This window comes from Lissotriton vulgaris, chromosome 6, assembly GCF_964263255.1.
Source record: "Lissotriton vulgaris chromosome 6, aLisVul1.2, whole genome shotgun sequence".
In the NCBI taxonomy this organism is placed as follows: Eukaryota; Metazoa; Chordata; class Amphibia; order Caudata; family Salamandridae; genus Lissotriton; species Lissotriton vulgaris.
Window position 1 is genome coordinate 537872556 of NC_141694.1, and position 13285 is coordinate 537885840.

General features: G+C 41.8%; 1 protein-coding gene across 2 annotated transcripts in view; it reads right to left on the reverse strand.

The window, feature by feature from the left end:
• Positions 1 to 509: 509 nt before the first annotated feature.
• Positions 510 to 13285, reverse strand: part of HMGN3 (high mobility group nucleosomal binding domain 3) — a 43796-nt gene continuing 31020 nt past the window's right edge. The window contains exons 4-6 of one of the 2 annotated variants that reach the window (XM_086926534.1): positions 8196 to 8246; positions 1314 to 1415; positions 510 to 885 (exon numbers count right to left, since the gene is read on the reverse strand). In XM_086926534.1, the coding sequence (XP_086782660.1) occupies positions 850 to 885; positions 1314 to 1415; positions 8196 to 8246 (189 nt within the window). In that variant the 3' untranslated portion in view covers positions 510 to 849. The remainder of the gene's footprint in view (positions 886 to 1313; positions 1416 to 8195; positions 8247 to 13285) is intronic. The other variant, XM_086926535.1, reaches the window with a different exon arrangement.

Here is a 13285-nt window from a genome sequence, read left to right on the forward strand (position 1 = left end):
TTGTGGAGAACAAACTTATTAAAAATCTAATATTCTTGGCAGATTCAGCTACATCCGGACCTCAAAATGGTGGCCACCATGAATGTGATTTAGGGATTACAGGATCCATCAGAATTGCAAAAGAAATCTCCGGGAACGCAGGAATAAGATAGTATGAGTACCAAGTTCTGTCAGTTGAAGACTATACACAAGCTGGGAAAGGAACAGGAGAATTACACAGTAAATAGTCAGTTAAAACCACATAATTGCTTCACATAAGTGTAGTTTGTGGTTCTTCACAATTCGGTCTAGTGGACAGCGATTAAGCAAACTAACACTTGTGGTACATTTTCCCAGCTTAGAAGTTAACTAGACATGTTAGACCGACTGGGGATGAAACTGTGGCAGGTAGGTTAAGAACTTGTGGGTTGGCACCCAGATCAACATACGTGTAGTTGCCCTTAGGATTTTTCAAGGTGAACGAGTAATTACAACACAAGCACAATGGAGGACAAATAAACTGAGCACAATAGATTTTAAAATCCATCCAGACTTTAATTAAGACAATTAAAAGCAAACCATGGCAAGTGGTCACACCTATCTTTTTGTTTTAATCACATATAAAAGCACCATTGCTTTTTTAAAAGATAAAGAGGGCATGCAAAGACCAATGTGAAAACACTACAAGTAATAGTCAGAGCAATGTCAAAAACAAATTCACAACAGACTGAAGGCAGTTTAATGGACATGATCAGAAAGCATGATGATTAAAGACACTAGTCAATATTTTTGCATTTACAAAATTTGATAAAAAATATTTTACATTTTTAAGAGGTAATTAAAACCAATTTAAAAATCTTGAAGGTGTATTCAATCTTTGTCTTTGCCAGAGTCAGTTTTCTGTTGCTGCAAAAAGAAAAAGTTGACATTAATTAAAAATATCTGTACAGATTTACATGTACCCACCAGGAGCATTAACCAAGCCTGTAAACTTGGAAGCCTACTTCACAACAGAAGAAATGTCCCCTTTGATTTACACCAATGGACACATTCCCTGCAACCGTCTTTAAATAAAAAAACAAAGCCACACTATTTTTCCTAGTCACTGCAAACAACACTACCATACCCTTAACTTTCACTGTTTCAATGTGCCCTTTTACTGAAAGTGTGCTTGGAGGGAACCCTCTGGATGTTGAAACATTAACAGTGGATCGAGAGACTCGTATCTGAAATAACACCATGGGTAATAAAAAGAAGTGTTATGAACATGCACTTCATAGCGTGAGACTGAACACTGAAAAATGCAGATGCTACCAACTCTGTACACCAAGTACCTCTTCCGTTTTAGTTTCACCATTTTCAGATGGAGCAGTACCTTCCTTTCCAGCATCTTTCTTGCCTTTTGCACCAGGATTACCCTTTGCTGCAGATTCCTTCTGAAAAAGGAAAATCTCATGATTTGCAATCACTTAGGCAGATACACAACTCTATTCACAAGCATAAATTAACATTTTGATCAGAAACAAACAATGCCAAACAGGAACTGTAGATTGACTGAGTTGCAAACCCTAAGGTGGGCACAGTTGCATTAGTTGCTGCAAGAAAAGCAACAGCAAGGTCAAATAGGCACTTTAATACTGTGCAACAAAATATACAGAGTAGATTAGCATAGTGGGCAGCTGCCTCATCTCGTTCTATTATATATAAACACATTTACAATGTTAGGTAAGGAGGACTAACAATTTCAGCATCTATAAATATTGTTGCCATAGGCATGCTCTGGTGTTGGGGGAGGGTGTTGCATTTCAGAAGCATGGGTCGAAGAGGCAGAGGCTGAACAGTGCACAGGCAGTATCGGTACACTTATGATGTGCTGATTTTCTCAGTAAACTGCATACAGAGATACATAGGGCTAGATTAGCAAAACTTTAGTATAGGGCTGACCCGTGAATGGCTCTAAAAGCTAGTCTTGACAGTTGGCAAAGGTCCTCACTATTGGTAGCAAGGTTGATGTGTATAGGAGAAGGAGGGTATTTATATTGAGATTGAATATTATCCGTCAGACCATGTTCTGTGTCCCACAAGGCAATGAGGGGGCTACAAACCGATAACTGTTGTGACTGAGTTTGCCACTTATGTTCTGGGTTCTATCCTACTATTGCTCTAAAAACTGGAACAACTACACACCTTTATGTATGGAACTCCCCGGGTAGTGAACAGTTACAAACTTCAGCCAGGTGGGCACGAGTTCACAACTCACAAATCATGCAACAGACACGAATTTCAAGGCCTAGCCCAATGAGTCTTCAGACAAGAGTTTTTTAATCTCAATACTACACAACTCAATTCAACATAGAGGGAGGCGATCTTGGAGACAACGTTTAATAACTATGGAAGAAGCAGGACAACAACAACAAAAAAACTCAGGTTCAGATTTAAGGTGCCCCACAAGTCAATTGTGAAATCAGTTAACTGCTTTGCTCAAGTTCTTATACCCGATGCAGGCACCACATTCACGGCAGCCCCGCTGGGGTCAAAACAAACTAAGGCAGTTGTTGCCCTAATCCAGGCCAAAAAGAATCCCATGACAGTTGTATCCCTCATTGGGCTGGAGTGATCCCCGCAGAAACTGTAGTAGTTTGTGCTAAGAACTGCAGAAAGACTAAGAGACCCTCTTCAGCAAGGGTCTTGCCAGGCTTCACTCTCCAACAAACTAACCTTATGTGGGTGCGTCTCCAACCAAGAACACACAGATTATCCCCATAGACAGTCTCTCCTGCAGGGGCAGGCACGCTCTCAGCATTAGCAGGCTTCTAGGTTGACACTCCACTCTTCCAGCGGAACGTGCTGACTTTAGGTGATGTCCCCTCATTCTGGGGACATTAGCTGTCAGGAAGACACCAGCCCTAGTGATGGAAATGCCTTTTGCAGGGTCACTTCCAAACTTTTTGCCTTCCTCCTACTTTTTGCTGAATTGTTTTTTGTTGGCCTTAGGACTTAGTCCATCGTGTCACTGCTAAAATGCACACTTTCTCCTCTAAAAATGGCACAAACCCAATTGGCATATTTAATTCAATCATAAGCCTCTGGTAAAGTGAACTACATGTGCCCAGGGCTTGTAAAGTGAATGCTTCTAGTGAGCTTGCAGCACTGATTGTGCCACACACTTAAGTAGCCAGTTACAGGTCTCTGGCCGGCCATTGCAGAGCCTGTGTGTGCAGTTTAACCTACTATTTTGACCTGGCAAAATAAACCTTTTGCCAGTTTCAAACGTTCCTTTTTAATACCTATGTAACTCCTAGGGTAGGACATGGAAAGTGGGAGGGCAAGATGCAATGTATTTAAAAAGCAGAACATCTACCTTTAATTTTTACAGGTCCTGGTACTGAAAAACTCAAGTGTTTTTTCACCACTGCAAGTCCTACATCGCCCATAGGATAACATTGGGATTACCTTATTAAATTGTATGTGTAATTTCCAAATAGAAAGCAACGACATCTCGAATCCGAATCTTAAATCCCAATGTATGGTTAAGTCTGATTTTAACTTGCAATCCTGAAAATGCCACTTTTAGAAAGTTAGACTAAAAGAGCAGTTTGTCCCGGCAGTCTTATTCGTGTGTTGATAAAGCAAAGACTGGAGTCCATAAACCTAATTAATATGTACTTTATGCATTTATTTGCAAAATCATTCAGGTGTTTAAGCAAATTTGATCCAATTTAGATCATAAGTCAGGCAAGCATGGATACGCATCAATTAGTTTACACTGAAACAAATCATGTGACAAAATGTAAAATCAAAACACAAAAGCCCTTTTATTCAAAAAGGGATGGGGGAATCAAGAGGCTGTGGGGCAAACAGGCCTCCAACTAACATGCATCACACAACAAGAAGCTACCCTGTTAACTAGTCTGATTTCTAATGTATATTGAGGCACATTATGCCAGTAATTTAGGTGGCGTTGGACATGACAAAAAATGTATGGACTGACCTCACACACTACCAGGTGTCATGCTTCATCATCGTTGGCAACACAGACGGAGATGGGGTACTAAACATCCTAGTCCCCACCACTAATTGTTAATATCGAGCACAGTCTGCGCCATTAAAAGATTTCACGCAGAAACGTGCATCCTTTTTTAAACATCACTCACTTTCTCAGCATGGGCCCCCACCTAGCTTTAGAAGTGCCGCCCTGTCTCAAGGCCACAATCGGACAATATGTACAGTTCTTCTTATACCCAGCCGGGCAAAGAATTTATTTTAGGAATGTTTGACAGGGAGTCAATTCAAATATTACAATATATCAAACATAGTAGTGTTTGAAGTAAGGCACAAGCCTGTGCCGTACTCATCAAGATAGAGAAAGGTTGTGAAAAAGGGGTGCAGAAGAAAGAATAGTTTACATCAGGCAGAGGAAGAGTTGAGCAAAAGAATGGTACTGCTTTAGGATTTAAATTGGCAGTATTCCCTTTAGTAGATCATACAAAAATAAATCACAGTAATAGAAATGTATGTCTACATAACAGTGTCGACGGCGTTTCGATCCTGTGCTCTAAAATAAAAGGATCATCAGGACTTAATATGTGCCTGGAATAACATAGAACAATCAAGCCCAGGGGCGGGTTTGAAGAGGCGCTTTCAGTAAATGCTGACCTCAATGTTGTGGTACATTGGGGGCGTGCTTCAGGAGGCAATATATTTTCAGCGTCCTGGGGCGGCTGCCCAGTATGGCGTGCTCGATTAGAAGAGATTATGGGGGAACAATCTTGGAAGGGGATACGTTATCCCGTAACAACATCAGATAGCTAAGTAAAGTTGAGTGAGCGCCTCGTTTGGCGTTCTCACCCGGTTTCCAGGGACTCCGTAGCGGCGGTCGGGAGATTGCACGATCCGCTCGCAGTAGGCAGGATGACGGTGCATCTGTTCCTCGCAAACGTTGTCGCCGCTACGGAGTCCCTGGAAACCGGGTGAGAACGCCAAACGATGTTGCTTCCTGAGGAAGCAACAACGTTTGCGAGGAACAGATGCACCGTCATCCTGCCTACTGCGAGTGGATCGTGCAATCTCCCGACCGCCGCTACGGAGTCCCTGGAAACCGGGTGAGAACGCCAAACGAGGCGCTCACTCAACTTTACTTAGCTATCTGATGTTGTTACGGGATAACGTATCCCCTTCCAAGATTGTTCCCCCATAATCTCTTCTAATCGAGCACGCCATACTGGGCAGCCGCCCCAGGACGCTGGAAATATATTGCCTCCTGAAGCACGCCCCCAATGTACCACAACATTGAGGTCAGCATTTACTGAAAGCGCCTCTTCAAACCCGCCCCTGGGCTTGATTGTTCTATGTTATTCCAGGCACATATTAAGTCCTGATGATGATCCTTTTATTTTAGAGCACAGGATCGAAACGCCGTCGACACTGTTATGTAGACATACATTTCTATTACTGTGATTTATTTTTGTATGATCTACTAAAGGGAATACTGCCAATTTAAATCCTAAAGCAGTACCATTCTTTTGCTCAACTCTTCCTCATGTAAACTATTCTTTCTTCTGCACCCCTTTTTCACAACCTTTCTCTATCTTGATGAGTACGGCACAGGCTTGTGCCTTACTTCAAACACTACTATGTTTGATATGATATTGTAATATTTGAATTGACTCCCTGTCAAACATTCCTAAAATAAATTCTTTGCCCGGCTGGGTATAAGAAGAACTGTACATATTGTCCGATTGTGGTCTATATGTTATTTAATTTTTCCAGAATTTGTTCTAAGCTTAGGACCTTTGTTCTTTTGAAATAGTTGATACCCATGGTCCAAAGCCATTAAGTGGGTCCCCCTTGTTTATTTTAAAAAGCCCTGTCTCAAGGTGCAGGACTACCCTTTATCAAACGTGGTTTTTAACCGCATCGCTGCTGGGGTGATTTTTGCGCTGTGCTGCAAATTGCCATTTTGCTGCTGTCATGACGAGCTCAGCTCGTCATCAGCACACGACACCCGTGGGTGATGACGAGCTGAGCTCGTCATCAGCATCGAAAGGGTTAAAGGGCGAGGACAGCCGATGAAGCATGACACCTGGTGGTGTGCGAGGCAAGTCCATAAATTTTTTGTAATGTCAACAACACCTAAATCACTGGCATAATGTGCCTCCATATAGAAATCAGACTTGTTAACAGGGTATGTTCTTGTTGGCATACAAAATGTAAAATAACATTGAAATCAACTTTGACGAAACCATTAAAACAAACAATTAGTGAATATAATACCACACCGGTCTCAGTTCACAAAAACAAAAGCAGCAAGTGGACAATCTTTTACTTTCAAATTGTCTTCCAATTACTCAGTGCTGCTACACATGGGGGAAAGAAACCATTGTGACTAGTAATTGCGAATGTATACATCATTTCTACTAGGGTAAACTTAATTTCAGAAACTAGGTACAGCGCGGGTATCTAGTTAATGAAATTAGTTTGCCTTAGTAGATATGCTGTATACATTCCTAACTTGCTTCAGGGCAAGTAGAGAATTGCTTTGGACTGGACAGCTGAAGGATTTACAAACAGGGGTGATGGCAGGGATTGAAATACTGAATGAATACAGAAGCAGAGAGGAGGTAGGGTGAAGATGGGAACATGATCATGAGAAAATTCGCTTACAAGTCAGATAGCTAAAGAATGATGGTTCAACCGATATCTGTGACTGGGGGTGAGTGCCTGAACAGTGTCAGCGCTCTGTCCATCATCTCGTTGTGTTTGCTTTGTTCGCCCTAAGTTGGCAGGGTATGCCCAGACGTGGGTCCCTTGCTCGCTTTGTCCCTGGATTCAAGCTAGCCTGGCTGATGAAGGGAGTTTCCCAGAAACCGGTCCCAGAATGCTGGGTTCTGGTCCAGGGAAGACATGGCTTGGCAGTTTGGGCTGGACTTTTCACATGAGGCACATGGTCAAGACTGATAGCTATGTCTGAACTGGGGTAGCAAAGTGAGCTAAAGAATGATGATGGATTCAACCCAGATCTGTGACCGGGGTGAGTGTCTGAAGGGTTTCAGCGCTCCGTCCATCATCTCCTTGTGTTTGCTTAGGTCACCATGAAGACACACAAACATGAACAGCTGATATGACAAGATTCCCATAAGAATACCATTAAGGCTGTAGTCTACTCTCGTCATTACCCACCACAAAAAGCAAGACAAGCCAAAATGTCTCACTAAGTGACATACTATAAACTGCTAACTGCCAAACTCCTATTCTAAAGTTAAAGTATTTTCTATTTGTGTGAATATTACATACACTACGAGTCAAATGCTAGCAAGAAGAGGAAAGTTGGATATTATTGTATCTCAAACATATTAAAGTTCCCCAATGCCCATGGGCCGTGTTTGCACTACATACAACTACAATAAATACAGTTCAAAATGACCTAGTGGGTCCTTCAATACAAACATGAACAGGAGGCCTTACATCATACTGTGTTGGTAGAGTTTCTCGAATTTTCAAAATTCACACGTATCAAGATTTTTTTAGCAGCCTTGTACTTCTAGTGAATTGATGCCAAGGGCCAGCACCCCACTCTGAAAAGCGCTTCAGCTCCAGTGCAGTCAACATTATGCTACTTCATGGGCATATCAATATCTTGGCAACAGTCCAATATTGAAGGTTGCGTTCATGGTTGTGAAGTTTTACGTTTTATTACATTTTATTACATTAAATAAATAAATCACCCTTATGTCCATTGTAGCTAGGTGGTATACAAAAGGTTGTTACTCTATGAAACTAGGCTGTGTTTCTAAAATCTTTGGGAAGCACTGACTTAGTAACTTTCCTTGGCAATTTCCAACTCAAACTAAAAATAACACTGGGATACAGGTTTCATCGGGCTTTTCTAAGAGGCAGATATCCAGAAGCTATTTAAATAAAATGGTTCGGTACTCCACCCAGAACGGAATGAAATGCATTTTATGTAGACAAGATTGCTGGATTAGCCGACTGGTCCTGGTGCTCAGGATTGCCAAAAGACTGGATATCTTAGCCTGTTATGTTATTGTTGATTATTATGGAGCTAATGCTGCTATAGACCACTTTACTTGCTATCCTTCAACACTTGCTTCATATGCTCCACATTGTATGCACAGTGATTTTGTGGTATGATTTTTTGAAACTGCAATAAAATCAAGTTAAAAAAAAAATGTTTGGGGAGGGCAGCACAAACTTACCTTTGCTGATGTTTTTTTCGGTTTCACTTCAGGCTTTGGTGCAGCAGGTTTCTAAAATAAAGTAAACATACTAAAGTCAAAACTGCCCCACATTTCAAGTCTAAAGTAAGGTTAACTACCAAGTTTCTTTTATTAACTACTCTGAATACTTAACACTAGTCGCATCACTACCACTGGCATCCAAAAAGATTGATCTTATGGCACGGACTCAGAGTGCTCAACAATACTGTGCGTCAATATATTAACCAGAACCAAACATCATGGTTCAAAGCAGGAGCATAGAACAATCCAAAAGCACAGGTCTAAATATGGTCCTCCCAATACGTCAGACCCAAGTACAACAGGATTCCTCACATTGAATCACACACAGGTACCACATACTCTCATAATAATAGATCACTATTGAAACCTAGTCAGCCCAGACTACCTTCGCATAAACTCTTTCACTTACCTAAATTCTGATAGTCATAACTGTCAAATTAGGTGGTGATTAATTAGGTTAAGTGGTTGGTGGACTGGTTGCAAATAAGCATCACCAAGTTATCCAGGTTTCCACAATATGATGTGAGGAGGAGGATCATAGTATTGCAGCAACTTAAAACTGCAGTCTGCAAACAGGAAGCTCTACATGGCAAATGACCATGCTGAAGTGTAAGGGGGAAGAACCGAAAAGAACCAGGAAGAAAAGACATCCTCAATTTACTGCTTCCTTCGCTCTTGTTTTTAGTTGAAGTAGTAAGTCTCCGTCTCCACTAGTGAAAAGAAAACCATGCCAAGAGAAATAACAGGAATAATGCAGGAAAGGAGACAGTGAGACAACAACACATTAAGGAGTTGGAAATGGTTGAAGTAATTGGCTTTTTTTAATAAAATAAATTTTTTTTAAAAACAGTACTAGGCTGATTAAAGGTAGGTGCCATTTGATCTGTATGTGCACCCATACAAACTTTTTTATAGCCACATTCAGGCTTCTGTATTGGTGCAAACCCTGTATTATTTCAGGTCAGTCTTAGTGGCTAATGAACAAACACTGGAAAGCCAACAGGTTTTGGCTTTGGCCAGAGTTAACTAACCTTTTAGCTTTGTCAATGTTTGTTGCATATGGTGAACAGCATTAAGATAAAGAAGATCCACCCTAAGGGGGAGCTATCATTAGGAACGGGAAAAAGACACACCCACTCTGCTTTATTCGCTTCCTTATCTAAAAGGATAACAGATACAGACCACAATAGAATAGTGCTTATTAATGTTTATTGGGACGGCCGCCATTACGCGTTTCGGCCCAACACGGCCTTGATCACATGACAATGCTACCATGTGTCACAAGCTATTTAAAGTGATGAGTGCATTCAACAATTATAATTGTCACTGAGAACAGACTGCCATAACATATCAATATATAAATATAGATGAATACATACATATGTAAATATATTCCCAATGATGAATAAAAATGTAAGACTAATCAAGAGGAACTTAAATTTCATCTGGTTTTAAAAAAATCACAGTAAATTACCTATTCAATCCTGTGTTGTCAGTATTCAAAGTGTCCTTAACAATGATAGTATCTTCCTATATTGAGTTCATATCCACATTATAGGCTTAAATGCTCATAATTGTTCTCACACCGGCTATCCCCACTTAATTTAAAAAAAAAACAAAAAAAAAAAACACACAGTCTTAAGTGCTCCATTACCAATACCCAAGTAATAAAGTGCCAGTGTGCAACACCAAAATATTGTGAAAATGCTACCCTACTAAAATTTAAAAATTGATTATATATAGGTCTGTCAATGGATGTTCATGCACCTTGCACTTTGCTATCTGCTCCACGGCACATGGTAGCTTTTGAAGCCTAATCAAGCGCCCCGTTAAAGGATTTTTACGTGCCGTTCTTCTGTTTGTCCTGGTAAAGCAGTGCGGATGGCATGGCTTCTTGAAAAAAAATATTATATATATCAGCAATGATCAGTTTGAGGTTTGATAATCCTAAAATCTATATCTATACTACTATTATAAAGGAAGAACTTTGAACCTTTGAGGCGGGTAAACTCGGGAACCACAGCACCAATCCACACACCTGATACATCGTTGTAATCGTCAGGGTGTGCAGATGGACATAGGCTATATAAACGTAATAAATATACGTTATTTAAAAAATTTACTGAAAAAAAGTAGTCCCTTGGAAGAAGCGCCGGCCGCGACGTGCGTGCTGACGTGAGGAGCGCGGGGAGGAGCGGCGTCCAGGAGCGTGAGGAGGACCGGCGGACATGGCGCGGTGAGGACCGGCGGACATGGCGCGGTGAGGAGCGGCGGACATGGCGCGGTGAGGAGCGGCGGACATGGCGCGGTGAGGAGCGGCGGACATGGCGGTGAGGAGCGGATGAGGTAGGTTATTAATTTATTTAGTTAGGAGCGGTGGAAAAATGAATCAAAAAATGACAATCGTGAGCAAGAGGAAGCAAACGGAGCATTACAAAAGTGAGCCAAACGGTGCATTACAGGAGGAAAAAGTTACGTGTGCAGGTTACAAAAGCGTCCATCGTGAGCAAGAGGAAGCAAACGGAGCATTACAAAAGTGAGCCAAACGGTGCATTACAGGAGGAAAAAGTTACGTGTGCAGGTTAAAAAAGCGTAGAAAGTAAACAGAGGTATAGGAGGAAAAAGTGACGTGTGCAGGTAGCAAGAGGAAGCAAACGGAGCATTACAAAAGTGAGCCAAACGGTGCATTACAGGAGGAAAAAGTTACGTGTACAGGTTACAAAAGCTTAGAAAGTAAACATAGAGGTATAATACTGCAATATATGGAGGAAGGCTCCGGGGGACCCACAGACAACGTCGGGGCGGGTGGGGGCCCTGAAGCCTAATTGCTCCCGGGCAACGTCGGGACGGGCTGCTAGTATATTATATACAAATTTTTCTGTCCATTTTTTACATGTATGTATGCTTGCCACGGTGCCATAAGGAATCTTATAATTTTAGATCCGTGTTTATCACATTTCAGCAACTTATACAGGATAAATCCAATACCTCATCCATTAACACAAATGGATGGATATATTAATTTTTTTTTTTTTTTAAGAAGTTTTCTATAGCGCTGGCCAGACCCAGGGGTATCCGAGCGCTTTACAGTAGGTACGGAACCGATAATCATCAGATACAAGATAGAGGAGCAACATATCAGGCGGGCAAGTAAAAGAGCAGCACATTGTAGCTTAGGACATTTTTGCTTTCCAGGTTCTTCGGAGTCTTAGAGCTGGAGCAGAGGTTGATGTTTGCTATTTGCCCCACGTTATTCATTACCTAGGGAGCGGTTGAGGAACAGGGCTTTGAGTTGGCTTTTGAATTCTACAAAAGAGGCAATGGTTCTGAGGAGAGGGGGGGGGGGGGGGGGGAATGGCGTTCAACATTTTGGGAGCGCTTCCGGTGAAAGATCTATCTGCAATTGATGAGTAGGAGGGAGTTTGAGCTTCTCAGGTTCCTGAACTGGCCGGCTTTTATGAGTTTGCCAGGTACTCAGGTTTGCCAGTGGAAGGGCTTTGTGGGTGAGGCAGGCTGTTCTGAAGCTAATCTGCATTTCCACTGGGAGCCACTTAAGTTCCTTGAGTGCAGGGGAGATATGATCGAATTTGATACCGGTGATCATTCTGGCCGCCGCGTGTAGCGTTGTTTTGATGGGAGCCAGATGAGATATTGGGATTCTTGAGAGGACTGCGTTTCCATAATCCAGTCTTGACAGTACCAGAGATTGGGTGGCCAGTTTGAGATCGTTAGGCGGAATATAGGTTTTATGTTGTTCAGTAGTCTGAGGTTAAGGAACACACTTTTGTCAGTTCTTAATGTGGCTTGTCATGTTCAGTTTTGGATCTAGAATGATGCCTAGAGATTTGACAGTCCGCTAGAATGAGATTCCCGCTGAGTGAGTCTATGGCCTTTAACCATTCGACAATTTCGAGATGGAGTGTGTCAGTCTTATCAGGATTTAGTTTCAGATGGTTGCTTGTCAACCAGTGTTGGACATCTTTCAGGACATCGTTCAGTCTTTGTATGTCTTTGAGAGAGGTCGTTTCCAGATAGATTGGAGTATCGTCAGCGTAGAGATGGAAGTGGATGTTGGCTTATCTGAGTAGTTTGGAGAGAGGTGCCATGTAGATGTTAAAGAGTTGCGGTGAAAGCACAGAGCCTTGAGGGACGCCCCTGTTGACTTGCTGGAGGTCGGAAGTGAAGTTTGTGATTTTTATTTTTTGTGTGCGATTGTGAAGATAGGAGTAGACCCATTTGAGGACTACCTCGCCCAAACCAGCTCTTTCTTGGAGAGCCCTTATGAGGATTTTGTGATCAACAGTACTGAATGCTGCCGAGAGGTCAAGGAGAATGAGGAGGCAGCATTGGCCAAAGTCTAGTGATCCATGTATATCGTCGTTTATGTGGAGAATCGCTGTTTCTGTGCTACAGCCTTTTCTTAAGCCAGACTGGTGGGGGATCCAGGAGTTTGATGAAGTCCAGGTGCTGGGTTAGTTGATGTAGTACGCATCTTTCTTATAATATAATCATTTTATGACCAAGCCAAAACCATATCAACAGTATAAGCTGGTAAACAGATGCTCACTAGTATGAAGCCCCCCCTGGTATTTTAGTATCCAACTCCAAGATGTATAGAGTCTCCAGTTTGCGTAACAAGGCTTCCCTATTGCCTCCTCTCCAGAGATAACGGACTGCGTCAAGCAGATAATATCTTGGGTGATTCAAATTGTTCTTGTTTTTATCTGTAAAATGGTGAGCCACAGGGTTGGTGGGATCTGATTTGGGGATAGCCCTAATGTGCTGAAATATGCGTTTGTGTGTCTGTAGGTAAGTACTCCCAATGTAACGAAGGCCACAACTACATTCCAATACATATATTACATGATCAGTTTACATGTAACAAATGTATTTATCTTGGTTGACTTATCACAAAATGGCATTAAGTAAAAGGTTTTGTTCTCCCCGAATTTGCATATCCGGCACATAATTCCTTTGAAGAAACCTTTTCTATTGGATAGCAATGTTGCCCCCACCATCCTCCTATATCTTGGTTTCCTCTCATTTTG